General features: G+C 41.6%; 1 protein-coding gene across 3 annotated transcripts; it reads left to right on the top strand.

The window, feature by feature from the left end:
* Window positions 1-409: 409 nt before the first annotated feature.
* Window positions 410-20,879, top strand: Trnau1ap (tRNA selenocysteine 1 associated protein 1). Of its 3 annotated transcripts, XM_058571024.1 has the most exons (10): window positions 410-543; window positions 999-1,096; window positions 6,301-6,400; window positions 7,019-7,071; window positions 9,735-9,866; window positions 11,410-11,529; window positions 17,334-17,496; window positions 17,703-17,736; window positions 20,329-20,401; window positions 20,629-20,879. In XM_058571024.1, exons 1-10 carry the CDS (start codon window positions 517-519, stop codon window positions 20,654-20,656), a joined length of 828 nt encoding a protein of 275 aa, XP_058427007.1. In that variant the 5' UTR covers window positions 410-516; the 3' UTR covers window positions 20,657-20,879. The 3 variants fall into 3 exon arrangements, with proteins under 3 accessions (XP_058427007.1, XP_046324571.1, XP_046324570.1); XM_046468614.2 differs by lacking the exon at window positions 20,329-20,401 and having other exon boundaries at window positions 411-543; XM_046468615.2 differs by lacking the exons at window positions 11,410-11,529; window positions 20,329-20,401.
* Window positions 20,880-22,180: the final 1,301 nt, after the last annotated feature.

Raw genomic sequence — 22,180 nt, 5'->3', positions numbered from 1 at the left:
CAGTTTTTAAATTATTATTATTATTTTAAATAAATTGTTGTTGTTTTTAATATTTATTTTTTAGTTTTCAGCGGACACAACATCTTTTGTTTGTATGTGGTGCTGAGGATCGAACCCAGGCCGCACGCATGCCAGGCGAGCGCGCTACCACTTGAGCCACATCCCCAGCCCCAGTTTTTAAATTATATATGCACTTATACAGGTGTGTGGTCTTGTTTGTTTTTGTTTTTTTAACTACACAAAACCGAAAACAAACTCGCATCGCTCGCGGGCGGCGCCGCCAGTTGGCCACCCGCCTCCTCAGCAGTCTCTGTCCAGAGCTCCGTCCGCTGCGGTCCGGAAGCTCGGCCTCCGCCGGGGTCGCGGGGAAAACCCGGAACGGAACATCGAGTCGAGCCGGAGCTGCGGCGCGTGCGCGAAAGGCGCAGCAGGCGCGAGCTCCCGGGCGGTCCCCGAGGCGCGGATTGGCGCCCGCGCGCGCCCCGGAGGCCCGCGAGGTGCCCGCCCGGGTGCGGGATGGCGGCCAGCCTGTGGATGGGAGACGTGAGTGAGGACGGCCGCCCCGGCTCCGAGAAGGAGGAATCTCGGTGTCCCGAGGGAGGAGGATATAGGGGGAGGGGTTCCTGACATGGTGGAAGTGAACGGGAGGAGGGTTCCCTTTGATGACACCGAACCGGTTCCAGCGTCAGAGTGAAGGGGCTAAGTCCTGGGGGAGGGGGGAAGCCGTCCTGGGGCCCCTCCTGGGTACCTGGGAGGGAAAGGGAGGTTCTTTGGGGGAACAGAAGGAGCGGGACCCAAGGGTTGAAGCTTGGTTCTAGGCGTGCAGTGATGGGGCTCCTGACTCCTCGGGCAGTTTGAAGTGAAGGAGTCAAGAGTTGAGACCTGCAGAGGAGGGCCCCGTGCCCTGCATCAGCCTGCGGCTTGCAGGTAGGGGCCCTGTGCCTCGGGATGGGCAGCTGGACCCGGGCCTGAGCAGCGTCGCTCTTGTTTTTATGTAGCTGGAACCCTACATGGATGAGAACTTCATTTCTAGAGCCTTTGCCACCATGGGGGAGACCGTGATGAGCGTCAAAATTATCCGAAACCGCCTTACTGGGTACTTCTCTCTTCATCTTCCTAGTTTTGCAACTGTCATTCAGGGGAATGTAGACATCACAGAAAGGGCTCGTCACCACCTCTGATAGTAGTTTACAATGTTATAAAAACTAACATTTGGGGGCATATTGAGTGGAAGTATAACATATTGTTTAAGAACAGGATGCTGATGCCAGACTGGGTTTGAAAACTATTTCTGCCATGTGACCTTGAATAAGTATTTGTTTCCCATGTCTCATTCACAAGGTAATGAAATTGAGTGTGAAATATGAGAGTAATATTAGAATTTACCTCATAGGTGAGGACTAAATTAGTTAATTGATATTTCGCATTTAGAACAATGTCTGGCTTATGGTATAAGCTCAGTAAGTATGGATGGATTATGACTTGCTACATAATAAAGACTTTCATTCATTATCTGTTTAAAATCACAAATACCTCTGAGCTGAGTACTTTTATAAAAGAAGATCATTAATTGTGTTAAAGTGACATAGCTTTTTTTATTTGTGCATGTAGTACTGGGGGTGGAACCCAGGGCCTCTGGTATGTTAGGCAAGCTCTCTACCACTGAGCTACACTCCCAGCCCCTAATGTAGCTATTAAATGACAAAGTAGGGCTCAAATACAAGTCTGTCCTCAAAACTCTTGAGTGTCCCTTAACTCTTTTTTTCCCCCTTTTTTCTTTTACTCTCTCTCTCTCTTTTTGTTGTTTTTATTATACTGAGAATTGAACTCAGGGTCTCATACATGCTAGACAAGCACTGAGATACATCCCCAGCTCTTTTTTCTTATATTTTGATACAGGATCTTGCTAAATTGATGAGATTGGCTTTGAACTTGCAATCTTCCTGCTACAGCCTCCTGAATACCTGGGATCACAAGCATGTGCCACCTTACCAGTTGTCTCTTAATTCTTATGCTAGTCATTAAAAATATACATTTAGCCAAGCACAGTAATCCCAGTGACTTTAGAGGCTAAAGCAAGAGGTTCACAAGTTCAAACCCAGCTTCAGCAACTTAGCAAGGCCCTGTCTCAAAAATAAAAAGGGCTGGGGATGTGGCTTAGTGGTAAAGCATTTCTGGGTTCAAACCCCGTCCCCCCCCCCCAAAAAAAAAAAACCCACCCATGTATACACACACACACACACTCATATATATAATTTATAAAGATACTACTATAGGGCTGGGGCTATAGCTCAGTTGATAGAGTGCCTGCCTCCTATGCACAAGGCCCTGGGTTCATTCTCCAGCACGGCCAAAAAGGAAACCAAAAAAATTTGTTACCACAAGCTACAGTGGCACATGCCTATGATCCCAGTAACTGGGGAGGCTGAGGCAGGAGGATCAGAAATTCAAGGGCCTCTGCAATTCAGCAAGACCCTGTCTCAAAATAAAAGGATTGGGGATATACCTCAGAGGTAGAAAGTTCCTGGGTTCAATCCCCAGTACTACAAAACAAAAACATTACCCAAGGACACATTTTCTGACTGGGAGATCATGCTGGCCTGAACATTTCTGTTCCTGATTTTATAAACAGAAAACCCCAGATAATCAGCTACTGGTATGAAAGTTCATTCTGTAACACTTTCTGCTTTTTAAAAAATTTTCATAGATCCTCACATTTTAGCTTTTGTTTGCCACAAGATTTGAAACTATCTTTTCTTACCAGTAATTGCTAAACTGTTACTTATGGTGGTACCTGTGGACACATTTTATTTATATCCTGCCTCACTTGACAAAGGCTTTGAAATGGCTTAGAAAAATACTGTATAATAAATAAATGTAAATTTTAAAAATGAAGACCAGAAAAAATAAGGTAAAAATGTAACACCCAAGTAAAAACAATATGCAATAAAGCATAGTGCTGCTGCAGTAGCACAGGCCTTAAATCCAAGAATTCAAAGGCAGAGGGGAAATTCAAGGCCAGCCGTAGCAATTTAACAAGGCCCTCAGCAACATAGTGAGGCTCTAAGATGAAAATTTAAAGGGCTGGGGATGTGGCTCAGTGGTTAAGTGCCCCTGGGTTAAATTGTTAAATCCTTAGTGCAAAAAAAAAAAAAAAAAGAGAGAGAGAGAGAGAGATCTTCCCCTAAGACCTGGCAAGTCCTGGCCTACTTATTTCCCCAAGAGAAAGGATGACATGTATATTTTTATTACAAAAAAAATAGACCTTGGGGCTAGGCTGGGACTCAGCAGTAGTTCACTTGCCTGGAATATGTGAGGCACTGGGTTTGTTTCTCAGCACCACATATAAATAAATAAAATAAAAGTCTACCAACAATTAAAAAAAAAAAAAAAAAAAACCTTGAGCTGGGTGCAGTGGTGCACACCTGTAATCCCAGCAGCTTGGGAGTCTGAGGCAGGAGGATCTGGAGTTCAAAGCCAGCCTCAGCAATGTGCTAAACAACTCATTGAGACCCTGTCTCTAAATAAAATACAAAATAGAGCTAGGGATATGGCTCAGTGGTGGAGTGCCCCTGAGTTCAACCCACCCCCCAAAAAAAGACCTTGAAAAAGAATGTTCAGAGGAGCTATGTGACAACAGCCAAAAACTGAAAATAGCCCAGGTATCCATGAAAAAAGAAAAGTATGTATCAGAGCACTCAGTGATTGCCTTTGAATGGCTGGGTTATTGGTGATTTTATTTTCTTTGTACTTTTTTTTTTGGGGGGGGGTGTGGGTACCAGGAATTGAACTCAGGGGCACTCAACCACTGAACCACATCCCCAGCCCAATTTTTGTATTTTCTTAGAGATAGGGTCTCACTGAATTGCTTAGCGTTTTGTTGTTGCTGAGGCTGGCTTTGAACTCTCAACTCCTCTCTCAGTCTCCCCGAGCGCTGAAATTACAGGATACACCACCGTGCCAGCCAGGCAAGCACTCTTTCTTTTTTGTGCCAGGGATTAAACCCATGGGCACTTAACCATTCCTGAGCCACATCCCCAGCTGTTTTTCTTTTTTTTTCTTATTTTTTAAAATTTGTTCTAGTTAGTTATACATGACTCATTTTTAAATTTTGTTTAATGTTTTTACTATTTTTTTTTCAGTTGGTGATCGACCTTTTTTAGGGGTACCAGGATTGAATTTAGGGGCACTTGACCACTAAGCCACATCCCCAGCCCTAGTTTGTATTTTATTTAGAAACAGGGTCTTACTGAGTTGCTTAGGGCCTCACAGTTGCTGAGGCTGACTTTGAACTTCCCATCCTCCTGCCTCAGCTTCTGAGCCGCTGGGATTACAGGCATGCGCCTCTGTACCCTGCTCCATGATGGACCTTTTTATTTATTTATTTTTAATTATCCTTTTTTAAATATTTTTTTAGTTGTAGTTGGACACAATACCTTTATTTAATTTATTTACTTTTATGTGGTGCTGAGAATCCAACCCAGAGCCTTGCACATGCTAGGCAAGCACTCTACTGAGCCACAACCCCAGCCCTGGACCTTTTATTCATTTATTTATATGCTGTGCTGAGAATCGAACCCAGTGACTCAAACATGTGAGACAAGCACTCTTCCACTGAGCCCTAGCCCCAACTCCTTTTTAATTTTTTATTTAGAGACAGGGTCTCCCTGAGTTGCTTAGAGCCTCGAAAAATTGCTGAGACTGGCTATGAAACTCTCCATCCTCCTGCTTCAGGCTCCTGAGCCAGTGGGATTACAGGTATACTGTGCCTGGCCAAACACTCTTTAATTTTACTGTTTTTTTCGTGTTTTTGTTTTGTTTTGTGACACTTTACCATTGAGCTACATCCCCAGCACTTTTTATTCCATATTCCAAGACAGGATCTAGCTAAATTGCTGAGGCTGGCCTTGAACTTCTGATTCTCCTTCCTGAGAATTACTAGTCACTGGGATTACAGGCATGTACCACTGCATCTGGCCCTTTAACATTACTTTTTTTGTTGTTTGTTTAAGTACTGGGAATTGAATTCAGAGACACTCAACCTACATCCCCAGCCCTATTTTTTATTTAAAGTCAGTCAGGGTCTCACTAAGTTGCTAAGCGCCTCACAGTTGCTAAAGCTGGCTATGAACTCATGCTCCTCCTGACTCAGCTTCCCAGGCCGCCGGGTTAACATTAACTTTTTAAGGAAGTAAGGGTAGTTTTCTCATATCATGTTCTACATTTTGGATTCATTTACTTATGTAGTAATTTACCAGTTCTATCTTTAATATTTTTTGCAAACTAGATGTTAAATCTAAAGCTTGATTGAATTACATTAAATATTTTTGGCAAGAGTACTTTACCAATGATATAGTATATAAATAAATCTTTACCCAGTGAGTCTGGGACTCTCCAGATTAGCAGTCCTTATATTTAGGTTTGTAAGTTATTTCCTAACTGGAATATTGCGAACAACAGAAACTGGGTTCTGCCAGGCGCAGTGGCGCATGTCTATAATCCTAGCAGCTGGGGAGGCTGAAGCAGGAGGATCTCGATTTCAAAACCAGCTTCAGTAAAAAGTGAGGCTGTAAGCAACTCAGTGAGACCCTATCTCTAAATTAAATACAAAATAGGGCTGGAGATGTGGCTCAGTGGTTGAGTGCCCCTGAGTTTAATCCCCGATACCCAGAAAAAAAACAAAACAAAAAACTTGAGGTCTGGAGATGTGGCTTAAGCGGTATCGTGCTCGCCTGGCGTGCATACGGCCTGGGTTCGATCCTCAGCACCACATACAAAAAATAAATAAATAAATAAAGATGTTGGGTCTGCCAAAAACTAAAAAATAAATAATTCTCTCTCTCTCTCTCTCTCTCTCTCTCTCTTTAAAAAAAAAAAACAAAATACTTGAGTTCTGATTAGAAAATCATTTCTCTTTTCCTTCAGGCTAAGACTCATGGATATTTTGAACCCATTAAGTCCGAAGTTTTCAATTCTGTGACTATTTCAATGAAATTGACCTACATGCATTAAAATACGTCAGAATTCATAACATAGAGATTATTATGTGTTATTATATTGTTAATCATTGTATTCTGATTATTAAACAACTATTTATTTAATATATATAAAAAATAAGGTGTTTTTGTTTTGTTTTTTGGTGGTGCTGGGGATTGAACTCAGGGCCTTATGCATGCAAGGCAAGCACTCTACCAACTGAGCTATATTCCAGCCCCTAATATTTAAGTTTTTATAGGTGTTCCACTTCTGGACAGTGTAATAAAATGAGTTAACCATTCTCTCTCTCTGCTTTCTTTCCAGGATCCCAGCTGGCTACTGCTTTGTAGAATTTGCAGATTTGGCCACAGCTGAGAAGTGTTTGCATAAAATTAATGGGAAACCCCTTCCAGGAGCGACACCTGTAAGGACATTTAGATAATGATAATATTGCCATTTTCATTGTCATTGATTACCACCATCTATTGAAGCCCTACTGTATACTTACCTCGTTTTATTTAATCCCACAACAACCCTGTGTAGCAGGCATTGTTATCTTTGACATAAGAGGAAACTGAAGCTCAGGGAAGTAAATAACATACCCAGGGGAACACAGGTAGTGAGTGCAGAGCCAGGATTCAGACTGAAGATTGGTTGCTTCCAAAACCTTTGCCCTTTCCACTCTGCATCACTGCCTCCTATGACAGAAGACTTGAAACTCTAGGTCTTTTGCCTGAGAAACTAGAATAGGCTGGCAGCAGCAGGAACCCATTTCAAGAGAGTTGCATTCTGCTCTTCCCACAGTTACTTAGCTTACAGCTGCTGCACCAGCTGCCACACCTGGGCTCATAGAACCATGGAGCTGGCAGTGCCCTTAACGGTCATCCGTGCAACCCCCCTCATTTTATACAGGAGAAAAGGCTGAGGCTTAGAGAGGGGGAGATGTTTTGGCCAAGGTAACTTATTTAAGTTTTTTTCAAATATTGTTTGACTGTTGAAACACCTTTCTTTTGTTTTAGTTTGCTTGTTTTTAAATTTCTAGGCAAAACGTTTTAAACTGAACTATGCCACTTATGGGAAACAACCAGATAATAGGTAAGTACAGAGCAATCCCAATGTAGCTTCAAGGCCTACCACAGGGGTGAGATGTGGCAATGTGCCAATGATTGCCAGAAGGAGGATGGGGAACCAAATTTGGCTGCCTGCACTTTGCCCGCTCCTGAGGGAAGACACACTTCCACTTCCCATTGGTAGACCTTCCTAGGGTGCATCTTGTCACAGCCATGTCTTTTCCCTGCAGTGGTAGAACACTTGCCTAACATGCTGAAGGCCCTGGGTTTGATCCAGGAGGCAGGGGGTTTTTCTGTATCTGGTCCCTCCCCAGTCTTCTACTTTGTTACTGTCCACATTATTGAGGTTTATTCAGTAAGAATACACCTGTGATAGCAACATAAATTGATTGGCATTTCAGGTTGCTATTTGAAAGTTTTAAAACAATGTATTAAAAGCTTTAAAAAGCTTTGTACCCATTGATCCTGTATTCCTGCTTTTCACAGTTTATCCAAGAGTGTGTGCAAAGAGTAGCCTTGAAAGTGTTCATTGAGCTGGGTACAATGGTGCGTACCTATAATCCCAGCAGTTTGGGAGGCTGAGGCAGGAGGATCACAGGTTCAAAGCCAGCCTCAGCAACTTAGAAAGGCCTTGTCCCTAAATAAAATATTAAAAGAGGGGCTGGGGATGTGGCTGGGCTGGGGATGTGGCTCAAGCGGTAGCGCACTTGCCTGGCATGCGTGCAGCCTGGGTTCGATCCTCAGCACCACATACAAACAAAGATGTTGTGTTGTGTCTGCCAAAAACTAAAAAATAAATATTAAAATTCTCAAAAAAAAAATTAAAAAGAGGGGCTGGGGTTGTAGCTCAGTGGTAGAGCACTTGCCTAGCACATGTGAGGCACTGGGTTCAACCCTCAGCACCACATAAAAATAAATAAGGTATTTATATATACATACATATATGTATATATGTATATGTATGTATATTAAAAGGGGCTGAGGATGGGGCTAAGTGATTAAGTGCCCCTGGGTTCAATCTCCATTACCAAAACAAACAAAGTCATGTTGCGGAATATTGATTTATCAAGAGGTTGTCAATACATGCAGTTTTGTTGTTGTTGTTGCTATTGTTGTTGTTTTCTTGGTACTGGGGATTGAACCAGGGGCACTTGACCACTGAGTCATATCCCAGCCCTGTTTTGTATTTTATTTAGAGACAGGGTCTACTGAGTTGCTAAGCACCTTGCCATTGCTGAGGCTGGCTTTGAATTCACAATCCTCCTTCCTTAGCCTCCCGAGCCACTGGGATTACAGGTGTGCACCACCGTGACCAGCACAGTTTTTGGTAATTTTTGTTTTGTTTTTAGAGATAGAGTCTCACCATGTTTTCCAGGCTGGCCTCAAACTTCTGGGCTCATGTAATCTCCTGTCTCAGCTTTCTGAGTTCCTTGGGATGTAAGTGCATATCATTGCACTTAGTTGTTGGTGATATGTCAAAACTAAATGGGGTAGAAACAAAACAGGATAGGCTCGGTGTGGTGGTACGTGCCTATAAACCCAGCAACTCAGGAGGCTGAAGCAGGAAGATTGCAAGTTTGAGGCCAGCCTCAGCAATTTATGATCCCGAAGCAATTTATCAAGGCCCTATCTCAAAATAAAATGGGCTGGAGACAGTCACAGTCGCAAATTCCTGTAATCTCACAAAGGAGGATCACAAGTTCAAAGGCAGTCCCAGCAACTTAGCCTATATACCCTGTGTCAAAATAAAAAGAATGGGGATGTGGCTCAGTGGTTAAGCACCCTTGGGTTCAATCACCAATATGCAGGGGGAAAAAAAAAAGAGTACTGGGGATATAGCTCAGTAGTAAAGGACCCTTGGTTTTAATCCCCAGTACAAAAAAAAAAAAAAAAGAAGCCATAGAAAAAAGAAAAGTATTTATCAGAGCACTCATAGTGATTGCTTTTGAATGGCTGGGTTATTGGTGATTTTATTTTCTTTGTACTTTTTTTATGGGGGTGTGGGTACCGGGGATTGAACTCAGGGGGGCACTCAACCACTGAGCCACATCCCCAGCCCTATTTTTGTATTTTATTTAGAGATAGGGTCTCACCGAGTTGTTTAACACCTCGCTTTTGCTGAGGCTGTCTTTGAACTTGTGATCCTCCTGCCTCAGCCTCCCAAGCCATAGAGATTACAGGTGTGCACCATAGAGTGACCCTCAATCCCCACCCCCACAGTAGCTTGGATTACAAGTATGTACCACTACCCCCTGGCTTCTATTCCTTAACATTTGATTTTAAAATGTGGAATGCACACAGAATGTCCAGTTTCTTTCGAAAAAGTTTCTCTTTTGAGTTTTTCAGAGATGTACCTCTGACCTATTCCTCCATCTATATGTATATAGTACTTGAAAACTTGAAACTAGACAGGCCTGTGTAGTAATCGAGAAATTCAAGGCAGGGGGCTGTTTCCCTAATTCTTCTGCCAGAACTGTAATGAAAAAGATTAGAACCTGGGTAAGCCTAGAATGCATGAGACCCTGGGTTTGTTCCCCAGTCCTGGGGAACGTGGGTGGGGACATTGTTAAGTCCACCCATCAGATGTGTTTCCTAAGAGGCCCTGAAGAAGTTTATCAGGAATGTGCCAAAAGAGCTCTGCAAAGGAGGGCTTTTACTCTTTATCACTGATTCTTGTTCTCTCCTTAGCCCTGAGTACTCCCTCTTTGTGGGGGACCTAACCCCAGATGTGGATGATGGCATGCTGTATGAATTCTTCGTCAAAGTATACCCCTCCTGTCGGGGAGGCAAGGTGGTTTTGGACCAGACAGGCGTGTCTAAGTAAGGCTTTATCTGTAACTGATTCTGTTTTGAAATTCTCCTCTGGGGCAAGTGTTAGCATGTTGCTTCAGAGCAGAGGCTCTGGAGCCAAATTGGTTTGAATCCTAGCGCCAATACTGGCAAGGGACTATGAAGTAAAAGCAAGCCTCTCTGCCCCTATTTTCTTGTCTGTAAAGTGGGGCTAATAGTATCTCTTATAGAATTGTTATAAGGATAACTAATAAGGGATATAAGTAAGTCATATAGGAAATGCTCTGTAGATGTTTGCTGTTGTATTTATTATTTTTACTGAGCCTTTCAGTGTAGTTAGAAGTTTTCACTTCAGAAAGTGAAAAACAGCCAGGTGCAGTGTTACATGCCTATAATCCTGGCAATGAAGGAGACTGAGGCAGGAGGATCACAAGTTAAAAGCCAGCCTTAGCAACTGTGAGAGGCTCTAAGCAACTCAGCAAATCTGGTTCTAAATAAAAAATAAAAAGGACTGGGGGTATGATTCAGTGGTAAAGCACCCCTGGGTTAAATCTCTAGAAACCACCCCCCAAAAAAAATAATTAATTAATTTTAAAATGTAAAAAATGAATAGAAAGGGGAAAACTTCAAGAAAGGTTTTTTTTTTTTTTTTTTTTTTTTTTTTTAATGGCAGTGCTGCATATATGAGGCAAGCAGTCTACCACTGAGCCACACTCCAGCCCAAACAGGCTTATTGTTGATTAGCATAGTACTTACAAGCACAGGCTTTGGAAGTCTGACACATGTGGATTTGAATTATGCTTCTACTATGTATAACTTTGGCTACCTCTTCAGTAAAATGGTGGATACTATCTTATGTGATTGTTGGACAGATTGATGAGATTACTTAGGAAAAATACTCAATACAGTGCCTGGGAAATAATTAGTGATCAATAAATGTTACCTATCTCTAGTTCATTCCCCAACAAGAACATGAGCTCAGGAGAGCAGAAACCAAGTCTCTGTGACTGCTGCATCCACACAATACCAAACATACAAAGACTCTGGAAATATTTGTGGAGTGGACTTCCTCAACTGTTATTATTACTGCTACTACTATAATTATAGTGATAATAATTTATTATTTTCCAGTAGATTAGGAAGGATGCTCTTATCTGGGAAGGAGTCCCACAGGTGAAGGTATTAAGGATGGTCAACTGATGGGCTGGGGATGTGGTTCAAGCGGTAGTGCGCTTGCCTGGCATGCGTGCGGCCCAGGTTCGATTCTCAGTAACACATACAAACAAAGATGTTGTGTCCGCCAAAAACTAAAAAAATAAATATTAAAAAAAAAAACAAAAAACAATGGTCAACTGAAAGTAGGAATTCCTGCAGATTTCAAGGTTGTCCAGTGCTTGAATCTGGCACTATTCTGTGGATACCTCCACTACTGGGACTTGTCCTTTCCCAGATTGATGAATTCTTTTCCTCAATCATGCCTACCTCTAACTCTTCCCTCTTTTCTATGCCTCCGTTCTTAAAACTTCATCACATTTGTGACCTAAAGAGTGTATTGGGTTTTTTTCCCCTGCAGGGGTTATGGTTTTGTGAAATTCACAGATGAACTGGAACAGAAACGAGCCCTGACGGAGTGCCAGGGAGCAGTAGGACTGGGGTCAAAACCTGTGCGGCTGAGTGTGGCAATTCCTAAAGCGTGAGTCCGGTAGGGAGGGCTGAGGGCCCTAGACTCATCCCTCCCACATTCCTTATCTGTTTGCCGACAGTCAGGTATGGGACTCCCACTTGGGCTGGAGGCTGCAAGAAGGCTGACTTTAAGTCATGATTACCAAACATCTGCCTTTGGGCAGGTGGGTGCTGGGTATTAGAGATGAACTACTATAACCTCAACCCTTCAGAGGTTGAAGACAGGTATAACTGGGGGAAGCAGATATATTCAGATGTTTCTGGTAGCAATACTGTAAAAGCTGGCTATACTTGTCCAATGTTCCTTTTCTTCGATCAGTGGTGCTGCTATTGAGAATTTATAAGAATTGAGCAGAAGGAAAAAAGTTGCTTCCAGTGTGAGCTATATTTATGTTAATGAAACCTGCAAACCTCCTATGAATGTCCCTTGCTGTGGATATGGCTAAGAATGAATTCTAAACCCCTTATAGAATTTTATATATGTCACTATTAGATTTGTCATGGTAGGTAGAAAACCTTTTCTGCCTTTTCTAGGTAGAAAATCCTTTCCTAACAAGTCCCAGAAGTTTTTTTATTTGTTTGTTGGTACTAGGGATTGAACTCAGGGACACTCACTCACTGAGCCACATCCCCAGCCCTATTGTGTATTTTATTTAGAGACAGGGTCTCTCACTGAGTTGTTTAGTGCCTTGCTTTTTGCTGAGGTTTGCTTGGAACTCGTAATCCTCCTGCATCAGCCTCCCGAGAGATTGGGATTACAGGCTTGCACCACTGCCCAGCTCAAGGAGATTGCTTGAGCAGATGTAAGACAGCCTTTCTCTGATGAGCATCTTTCACTATTTAACCAAGGTAACGATTCTCAACTGGGGGCAGTTTTACCCCTAAAGGGATATTGGCAACATATACAGATACTTTGGTTACCTCAATTAGAATGGCATCTAGTGTGTAGCAGCTAGGATTGCTGCTAAACATCCTACAATAACTGTGTGTTATTATTATTTTATTTTTTATTTTTTTGGTAGGGATTGAACTGAGTTGCCTAAGGCCTTGCTAAGTTGCTGAGGCTGGCTTTATTTATTTATTTTTTAAAATATTTATTTTTCAATTGTAGTTGGACACAATACCTTTATTTTATTTATTTATTTTTATGTTGTGCTGAGGATCCAACCCAGGGCCCCGCACATGCTAGGTGAGCACTCTACCTCTGAGCTACAACCCCAGCCCCTGAGGCTGGCTTTAACTAACTTGAGATTTTTTTTGCCTCAGTCTCCAAAACTGCTGGGAATAACTGTTTTTTTAAAGTGATTTGGGAATTCTTTGTGTTTTAACTATGTTTAATACATTGAATGATACCAGGTATGGTGGCACATGCCTGTAATCCCATTTGTTTGGAAGGCTGACATAGGAGGATCGCAAGTTCAAAGGCAGCCTCAGCAACTCAGCGAGGCCTTAAGTTACTCAATGAGACCCTGTCTCTAAGTAAAATATTTTTAAAAAGGGGCTGGGGAATGTGGCTCAGTAGTAAAGCACCTCTGGATTCAATCCCTGGTACCTCAACCCCCCAAAAAAATAATAATACATTAAATGAAGATCAACCTGAGTGATTTTTTTGTTGTTGTTGTAGATGGACACAATATCTTTATTTATTTATTTTTATGTGGTGCTGAGGATCAAACCCAGGGCCTCACATGTGCAAGGCAGGCGTTCTACCACTGAGCTACAGCCCCAGCCCCAACCTGAGTGATTTCCCCAGGGTACTCTATGTAGTTATATCCCTAACCCCCCCCCTTTTTTTTTTTTTTTTGAGTCAGGGTCTTACTAAGTGTCTTATGGTCTTCCTATCTTGGCCTCCCAAATAGCTGGAATTAAAGGCATGTGCCACCACACCAGCTAGCAAAATCTTTAAAAGAGAAAAATTTCCTCTTAATTACATTACTCCAAAATTATTATAATTTCAGCCAGGTGTGGTAGTGCATTCCTGTAATACCAGTGACCTGGGAACCTCAGACAGGAAGATCAGAAGTCTGTCAGGATCAGTCTGGGCTACTTAATGAAACCCTGTCTCAAAATGAAAAATAAAGGCGGTGGTACACACCTGTAATCCCAGCAATTCAGGAGGCTGAGGCAGAAGGATCACAAGTTCAAAGCCAGCCTCAGCAGCTTAGCGAGGTCCTGAAAAACTTAGCAAGACCCTCCCTCAAAATAAAAAGAGCTGGGAATGTGGCCTAGTCGCTAAGCACCCCAGATTTAATCCCCAGTACCAAAAAAAGAGGGCTACGGGATAGAGTTGTGGCTGAGCTCAACACCACATAAAAATAAATAAATAAACGAAATAAAGATATTGTACCACAAAAAAAATTTTTTAAATAACTATAAAACTTCTTTATATGATTTTTACAAGACTCAGTTTACATAGCATAGATTTTCTTTTTTTTCCTTTTTTGGCGGTGCTGTGACCCAGAGCCTCACACATGCTAGGTAAGCATCCCACTACTGAGCCACATACCCAGCCCCTTTATTTTTTTATTTTGAGAAAGGATATCACTAAATTACACAGACTGACCTTAAACTTGTTATTCTCCTGAGTAGCTGGGATTACAGGTATGTGCTACTACATCTAGCTCAACCCTTCATTTTTTAAATTATAAGAGCGATGCAGGTATAATGGTGAAAAAAAAAAGTGTTCATTGGGTTTGTTTTCCAGTTTACTTAGTACATACACTTTTTCATATGGTTGTAAAATCATCATCATATATTTATGTGGTGAGCTGTGCTGGGTATTGAACCTAGAACCCCATATTGCTAAGCACACTCTGTATTGAATAACCCCAGACAATGATTTTGTTTGTTTGTTTGTTTGTTTTGTTTTGTTTAAGAAAGAGAGAGAGAGAATATCTTTTTTTGTAGATGGACACAACACAATGCCTTTATTTTTCTTTTTATGTGGTGCTGAGAATTGAACCTGGGTCCCGCCTGTGCTAGGTGAGCGTTCTACCACTGATCCACAATCCCAGCCCCAACAATAATTTTTTTTTTTTTTTTAAGAAGGAAATGGCTTGATCTTTATAATGATCCTATAAAGCAGTTTTTTTTTTTTTTTTAAAGAGAGAATTTTTAATATTTATTTTCGACGGACACAACATCCCTGTTTGTATGTGGTGCTGAGGATCGAACCCGGGCTGCACGCATGCCGGGCGAGCGCGCTACCGCTTGAGCCACATCCCCAGCCCCAACAATAATGTTTTAAAATAAAATGCAGGATAGAGTTGGGGATATAGCTCAGTGGTAGAGTGCTTGTCCTGCAGGTAGGAGACCCTGAGTTCCATCCCTATCACTACAAATATAAATAAATAATTAAACTTCAGGATATGTTTCCCCTCACCTCCCAGGACTGGTAATTGAACCCAGGGTCTTGGACATGGTAGATAAGCGCTTTACCACTGAGTTACATCCCCTTTTTTTGTTTGTTTTCTTCAACAGGGTCTCACTAAGTTGCCCAGCCTCCCAAGTAGCTGGGATTACAGGCATACACCTCTACACCAGACTTTGAATATTTTTTCATGGTACATTCTGTCCAGGAATTCTTCTGATGTATACCAGTTTGATATCTTATCATTTGTTCAGTCAGTATTTACCGAGTCCCTGCAACTACATAGGTCCAGTCCTAGACTTTGGAGATATAGCTATAAACAGGGGAAACAAAGAGGTTTTAATCTGTTCTATCTATTACTTGTTTGATATTGTTGTCAGTGATTGGTACCTGCCTAAGGGGAGGTGCCCTAAAACCCTGGGAATGAGGGTGACCAGAGTTTTTTTTGAGAATTTGACTATAACAGCTGTATGTAAAGAAACAGAACAGAAATGTCTTAATTGTCTGATGAAGACAAAATCAGATCCAGGCTAGGGAGACTGTACCTTCAATTTCCTTAACAAGTCAGAAGAGTGGCAGATATCCTTGAAATCATGAAAGGTGAATCAGAGATGAATAGCAGGAGTGTCCAACCTAATGCTGGGCAGGGAGCAGGAGTCTGCCAGTATACTTCATTGAACCATGTCTCTAGAGGGGAATTGCTTCAGGCTAGGTCTCAAGCAGTCAGACGTGGAGTCCACCTGACACCTCTGGCTAAGTCCTGCTGACCAAGCAGACATTGAACTCGCAAGGAATAGCATTTGTAGTTCCTATAATAGGGATTTATTTGTATAGTATTCAGCTTCTGCTTATGGCTTGGTTACCCATCTAGCTTGACTATAGAGAGAAAATGAGGACATCCATTATATGGAACCCTTATGAATCTCCTTACAAACCAACCAGTGGCATGATGTGGTTAGCTTCTGTCTCCTTCATGTTTGTTGGCACTTATAAGACACTCTGGGGCTGGAGTTGTAGCTCAGTGGTAGTGAACTTGCCTCCCAAGTGTGAGGCACTGGGCTCGATCCTAGCACCACATAAAAACAGTCCATATACAATTTAAAATTAAAAAAAAAAAAAGCAAAAGACACTCTGGAGCCCTTCAGAGAACAATGAATGGAAACACTGCCACATACTGAGCTTGAGTTATGTTGTTGTGATTCTTCTCATCTAGGATCACTGGTAAGAACCCTAGGATCACTGGTAAGAACCCAGACCTCTTTCATGTGCCTGTTCACATATGGTTTATATGTCACTGCAGGCAATAGATTCTTTGTGGTCTTGGCATTCTGACTTTGGTTAGTAGCAACTATGGCTACTATGCACTGAGAAGGAAAAAGCTTTACACCAACACTGGGCTTCAGCCCTGATTGATAAATGCAAGATGTAGAAGACAAGTTGTTGTGAGCTTGTCAGAGCAGGTGCTGTTTGTAATGGTGTAACATTAGAAGTGTAACTCTTAAAGAGTTAAATGTGGCTCCAGACTGAAGCATAGCCTTCAGAAATCACTCAGCTTTTTAGAGATTTGATATCCTCATCTATATAATGGGAATAATAAATAACAGCTCTATTTTAGGGCCGTGCAAGACTTAAATTAGGTGACCATAGATGAACAATGATTATTACAAAACCAGAGTAACTACTTAAATAGATGGCACAGTATCTGTGGATGTAGCTCACTGTAGAGCTCATGCTTAGCATATGCAAAGCCTTGAATTTGATCCCCAGCACACACACGCATACACACACCAAAAAAAAAAAAAAAGATCACCCTAATGAACCATAGTGATAAGACTACTGGAATACTGTTTGTTTTGTTTTGGTGTTTCATGGGAAATGTGGTGGCACATACCTATAATCCCAGTGGCTCAGGAGATTGAGGCAAGAGGATCTCCAGCTCAGAGCCAACCTCAACAACTTAATGAGGCCCTAAACAACTAATGAGACCCTGTCTTAAAATTAAAAAAAAAAACTCTGTAGTTTGAAATACTTCTTAGATCATCCTAAATCCAGATTCTCTAGCCATGTTACCTGACTTTTGTAGCTGGCAGAAAAAATAATAATAATAATAATAACCTCCCAAGATCTTGAGAAGGGAGAGAAAAATTGGTCTTGACTTTGATAAGGGAGACAAACCTAACCATTAGAAACTATCTTAAATACATGGGTTCTGGAGACAGACTGCCTGAATTTGAATCTCTTACTAGCTGTGTGACTATGGGCCAATTATTTAATCTCTATACTCAGTTCCTAATCTGAAAGTAGGAATAACTTATACTAATTGCACAGGGTTATTGTGAGGATTAAATGAGTTAATCTGCATAAAGCATTTAGAACAGTCCCTGGTCACATAGGAAATGTTACATAAATGTCTGCTTATATTTGTTTTTATTTCTTCATTTAAGGAGCCGTGTAAAGCCAGTGGAATATAGCCAGATGTATAGTTACAGCTATAACCAGTATTACCAACAGTACCAGAACTACTATGCCCAGTGGGGCTATGACCAGAACACAGGCAGCTACAGCTACAGTTACCCCCAATATGGCTACACCCAGAGCACCATGCAGGTAACTGATTTGGTAAAGCAGCCACTCTTGGGTTACTTTTCTCCTCTAGAAATGGGTCAATCTCCAGGATGGGATTAGTAACAGGGCTTAGCTTTCACAAAAAGTGGGAAAGCTAAAGTGACCCAATTTTTATTAAAAACAAGCCACTATGCCCACAGGCTAGGATTTCATCATGTTCATCTCTTCCCTTTCTGGTCTCTTGACAGACATATGAAGAAGTTGGAGATGATGCATTGGAAGGTAAGAAAGAGTTTATTCATTCATTCCTCTGTCAAGGGTTATCATGTGATTGCTTTATGGTTGGCATTGTGCTTGAGCTAGATTCTGAGGAATGCAAGGTAAAGTCTGCTCTGGAGGACTTTACATTCTTCTGAGAAAGCCAGACACATACATGATAATGGCAAAGCGTGAAGCCAGAGGTGTGAGTGCAGATCCCTTGGAAAATGTCCACACAATTCGGTAGTTTTTCAAATAGTCACAAAGTTGTGCATCCACTACTACTGGTTCCAGAACATTTTCTCATCCCTAAAAGAAACCCTGCAACCATTAGCAGTCACTCTGTATACCCCTCTTCCAGCCCCTGAAAACCACTCGTATACTTTTTGTCTGGACTTTCTTTGGGGCGGGGTTACTAGGGGTTGAACCTAGAAGTGCTATACCACTGAGCCACATCCCAACCCTTTTTATTATTTATCTTTTTTTGAGACAGGATTTTGCTAAATTTGTTAGGGCCTAAATTGCTGAGGCTAGCCTTGGATTTACAGTCCTCCTGCCTCAACCTTGAGAATAGCTGGGATTAGAGGTATGCACCACCACATCAAGCTTCTAGGAGTTTTAAATAAATAGAATCATATGTAATATATGATCCCTTTTGAATAGCATCTTTCACTTAGCATAGTGTTTTCAAGGGTCATTTGCATTGTAATCTTTCAGTACTTCATTTCTTTGGGGACCAAATAATATTCCATGCATTTTGTTTAGCCATTCATCAATTGATAGTCATTTGGGTTGTTTTCACCTTGGGCTGTTATGAGTAGTGCTATTATAAATATTCATGGATGAGCTTCGGTGTGAATAAAGACAAGTTTTCATTTATTTACTTATTTTTAGTTGTATATGGATTCAATGCCTGTATTTGTTTTTATGTGGTATTAGGATGGAACCCAGTTCCTCACACTTGCAAGGCAAGTGCTCTACCACTGAGCTACAACTCCAGCCAAGTTTTCATTTCTTTTAGGTACATATCTAGGAGTAGATTATTTGGTGAACTGTTTAACCAGTTATTTTGCCAAACTTCCATATTACCTGCCCCGTTTTATATTCCTTCCAACATGTTTGACATTCCAATTTCCCCACATCCTCATTGGCACTTGGTCTTTTTCATTCTAAGTGCCTGGGTTTGCAGGGTATCTCATTGTGTGTTTTTTTTTTTTTTTTAAGATTTTTTTTTTATACATTGATTTTATTTATTTATTTTTATGTGGTGCTGAGGATTGAACCCAGGGCCTCGCACCTACAAGGCGAGTGCTCTACCACTGAACCACAACCCCAGCCCATCATTGTGGTTTTGATTTGCTGATTACTAATAGTGTTGATCATCTTTTCATATGCTTTTATTGGTCATTTGTTTATCTTTGGAAAAATGTCTACTTAGCCTTTGCCCATTTTTTAATTGGTTTGTCTTTATTGTTGAGTTACTAGAGTTAGAGTCTTTATATCTTATTCTGGATAGTATTCTCTTGTCACATGTATGACTTGCAAATATTTTCTCCCATTTCATAGGTTATTTTTTCACTTTATTGACAGTCTTTTTTCCCCCACAGTATTGGGAATCAAACTCAAGGGTACTCTACCACTGAGGTACATCCTCAGCCCTTTTTTGGCAGGGTGCAGGTACTCCCTAAATTGCTGAGGTTGGCTGGCCTCAAACCTGCAATCCTGCTGCTTCAGCTTTCCAAGTAATGGGGATTATAGATGCATCTTGACCATAATTCTTTTTTTTTTTAATTTTTTTTTGTTGTTGTTGTTGTAGATGGACAGCATATCTTTGTTTATTTTTATGTGGTCCTGAGGATCGAACCCAGTGCCTCATATGTACAAGGCAAGCACTCTGCCACTAAGCTAATGCCCCAGCCCTTAGACCATAATTCTTTTATCAGACATTTGTCAGTTCTTTGAGATGGCACTTTGGACACAGCAACTGTGTATGTGGTGCTGGGGATCAGACCCCAGGCTTTTGCACATTGTGAGACAAGCACTTAACTACTGAGCTATACCCTTGGCCCAACTAAATGCTGTTGTTGTTTTGAGGTGGGTACTGGGGATTGAATTCTACCACTGAGCCACATCTCCAGGCCCCCCCCTTTTTTTCAGTTGTAGTTGGACACAATACCTTTATTTCATTTATTTATTATGTGTTGCTGATCCTCATACATGCTAGGTAGGCGCTCTACCACTGAGCCACAATCCCAGCCCTCCCCAACCCTATTTTAGAAACAGGGTCTCACTGAGTTGCTTAATACCTCACTGTTGGCTGAGCCTGGCTTTGAACGCGCAATCCTCCTGCCTCTCAGCCTCCCTAGCCACTGGGATTACAGGCATGCACCACTGCGCCTGGCCAACTCAGTGATTTTTAAAAATATTTATTTATTTTTAATATTTATTTTTGGGTTGAGGCACAACCCCAACCCAAAATTAGTGATTTTGACCAGATTTTTCAAGCCCAAATTTGAAATGAGGACCAGACCAGAAAATCCAGGGCATGATTACTAGATATAGGTGTATCTTTTTTTAAGTATTTGCATTTATTTTTTTAAAATGTTTATTTTTCAGTTGGACACAATGTCTTTCTTTATTTTACTTTATTTGGTGCTGAGGTTCGAACCCCGTGCCCCATGCATGCTAGGTAAGCGCTCTACCTCTGAGCCACAACCCCAGCCCCTAGTTGTAGCTTTTAATGAATATGCAAGAAAAAACAAACCCCATTATAGGTATTATATTCTCTTAAGAACATTATCATTTTCATCCTGGCGATCTTGCCCCTCCAAGAGGCCTAGGAGTAGGAAACTGGGTCCAGATCCCTTGTAGTTGTGCCTTAGTCTGCCCTGACCCCATCCTTGCTTTTCCCCCCAGACCCCATGCCACAGCTGGATGTGACTGAGGCCAACAAGGAGTTCATGGAACAGAGTGAGGAGCTGTACGATGCACTGATGGACTGCCACTGGCAGCCCCTGGACACAGTGTCTTCAGAGATCCCTGCCATGATGTAACCAGGACAACGGACAAGTCAGGATGGACTGACTTAAAAAAAGTGAAAACATTTGCTTTTGGAAATGATTTGTAAGATTTTAATGACTTTACTAAGATTATTACTACTTCTGCAACTCTGCTGCCTCTTACTTGGTAGTGAACTATGAGTGTGAAAACCAAGAGACCAACTGTTCAACAAGGCTCAAATATTTTGTTGAACTAGTCATTTGCCCAAGTAGTATGTTTACACTCAAACTCCTGGACAAAGGGCAGTTTGGGGTCAACAAGTGGATCATGAGATTCATTTACTAAACCCTGGTTTATAAGCCATTCTCAGGCATCTAAATTCCTTGGGTCAGAATTTGTGGAGTTTCTGCTGTGTCAGCAATATTCAAGGCTACCAGGTAAGCTAGGAAAGGTGACTCACTGAAGAGGAACTTATTGGTAGAAGTGATCCCAGCTTCTCTAGAGCCAAGGCAGGATTGTAAATTAAAAACCAGTCTAAGCAAAATTGCTATACTAAAAAATTAAGAGGGTGGGGGCACTGGGGTGATAGAGCCTCACACATGCAAGGCAAGCACTCTACCACTGAGCTACAACCCTAGCCCTAAAAAATAAAGCTGGGCGTGGAGCAAACACCTGTAATTCCCACAACTCTGGATTCTGAGGCAGGATTAAAAGTTGGAAGACCAGCCTCATCAAGTTTGTACTTGTCTCAAAGTGCAGGGGATATAGCTCAATGGCAAAGTGCCTGAGCAAAGTATGTTCAAAGACATTACTAATTGGGCATGGTGGCACTCACCTATATCCCATCAACTAGCTTAGTATGGTGGTGCACACCTGTGATCCCATCAACTGAGGCCAGAAGATTAAGAGAATCTAATACAGGGAGCCAGATACAGTGTAATCCCAGTGGCCTGAGAGACTAAGAATCATAATTTCCAAGCCAGCCTCAGCCACAGCTAAACAACTCAGTGAGGTGCTATCTCTAAATAAAATAGAGCTGGAGATGTTGCTCAGTGCCCCTGGGTTCAGTCATTACAGTGTCATGTGTCCCAAGCCCCCCTTCCCATTTCTTGGCCTTAATTGCCTAAACTAAGTAGGTATTCTATATGGTGGTTCACAAGAGGTAATATGATTAAAGTGACTTGGTGTGAGCCAGAATCCATGCCAGACTCATACCCATCCTTTATCAAGTATATCCAATACCAGACACTTCTGAAAGAAAGGTCTATGGTTTATAAAATCTCCATCTCTTCCAATTAATTTTATACCAGAGGAACTGGGGTGGTGTGTACAGTTGCTGCTTTAGGCAAAAAGGATCTAAACAAACAGTCTCAGGCCCAGCAAAAGAAAAAAAATGCAAATTAAAACAGTCAAAAAATGGATCAATCTTTTATGAAGGGATTGGATTATAATTCAGTTGCATATATGG

This window comes from Marmota monax, unplaced genomic scaffold (genome assembly GCF_021218885.2).
Source record: "Marmota monax isolate L192 unplaced genomic scaffold, Marmota_monax_Labrador192_F-V1.1 WCK01_AAM20220418_F8-fsc00008, whole genome shotgun sequence".
NCBI classification, from domain to species: Eukaryota; Metazoa; Chordata; class Mammalia; order Rodentia; family Sciuridae; genus Marmota; species Marmota monax.
The sequence above is the reverse complement of the archived record's forward strand: the minus strand, read 5'-3'. Positions and strand labels throughout refer to the sequence as shown.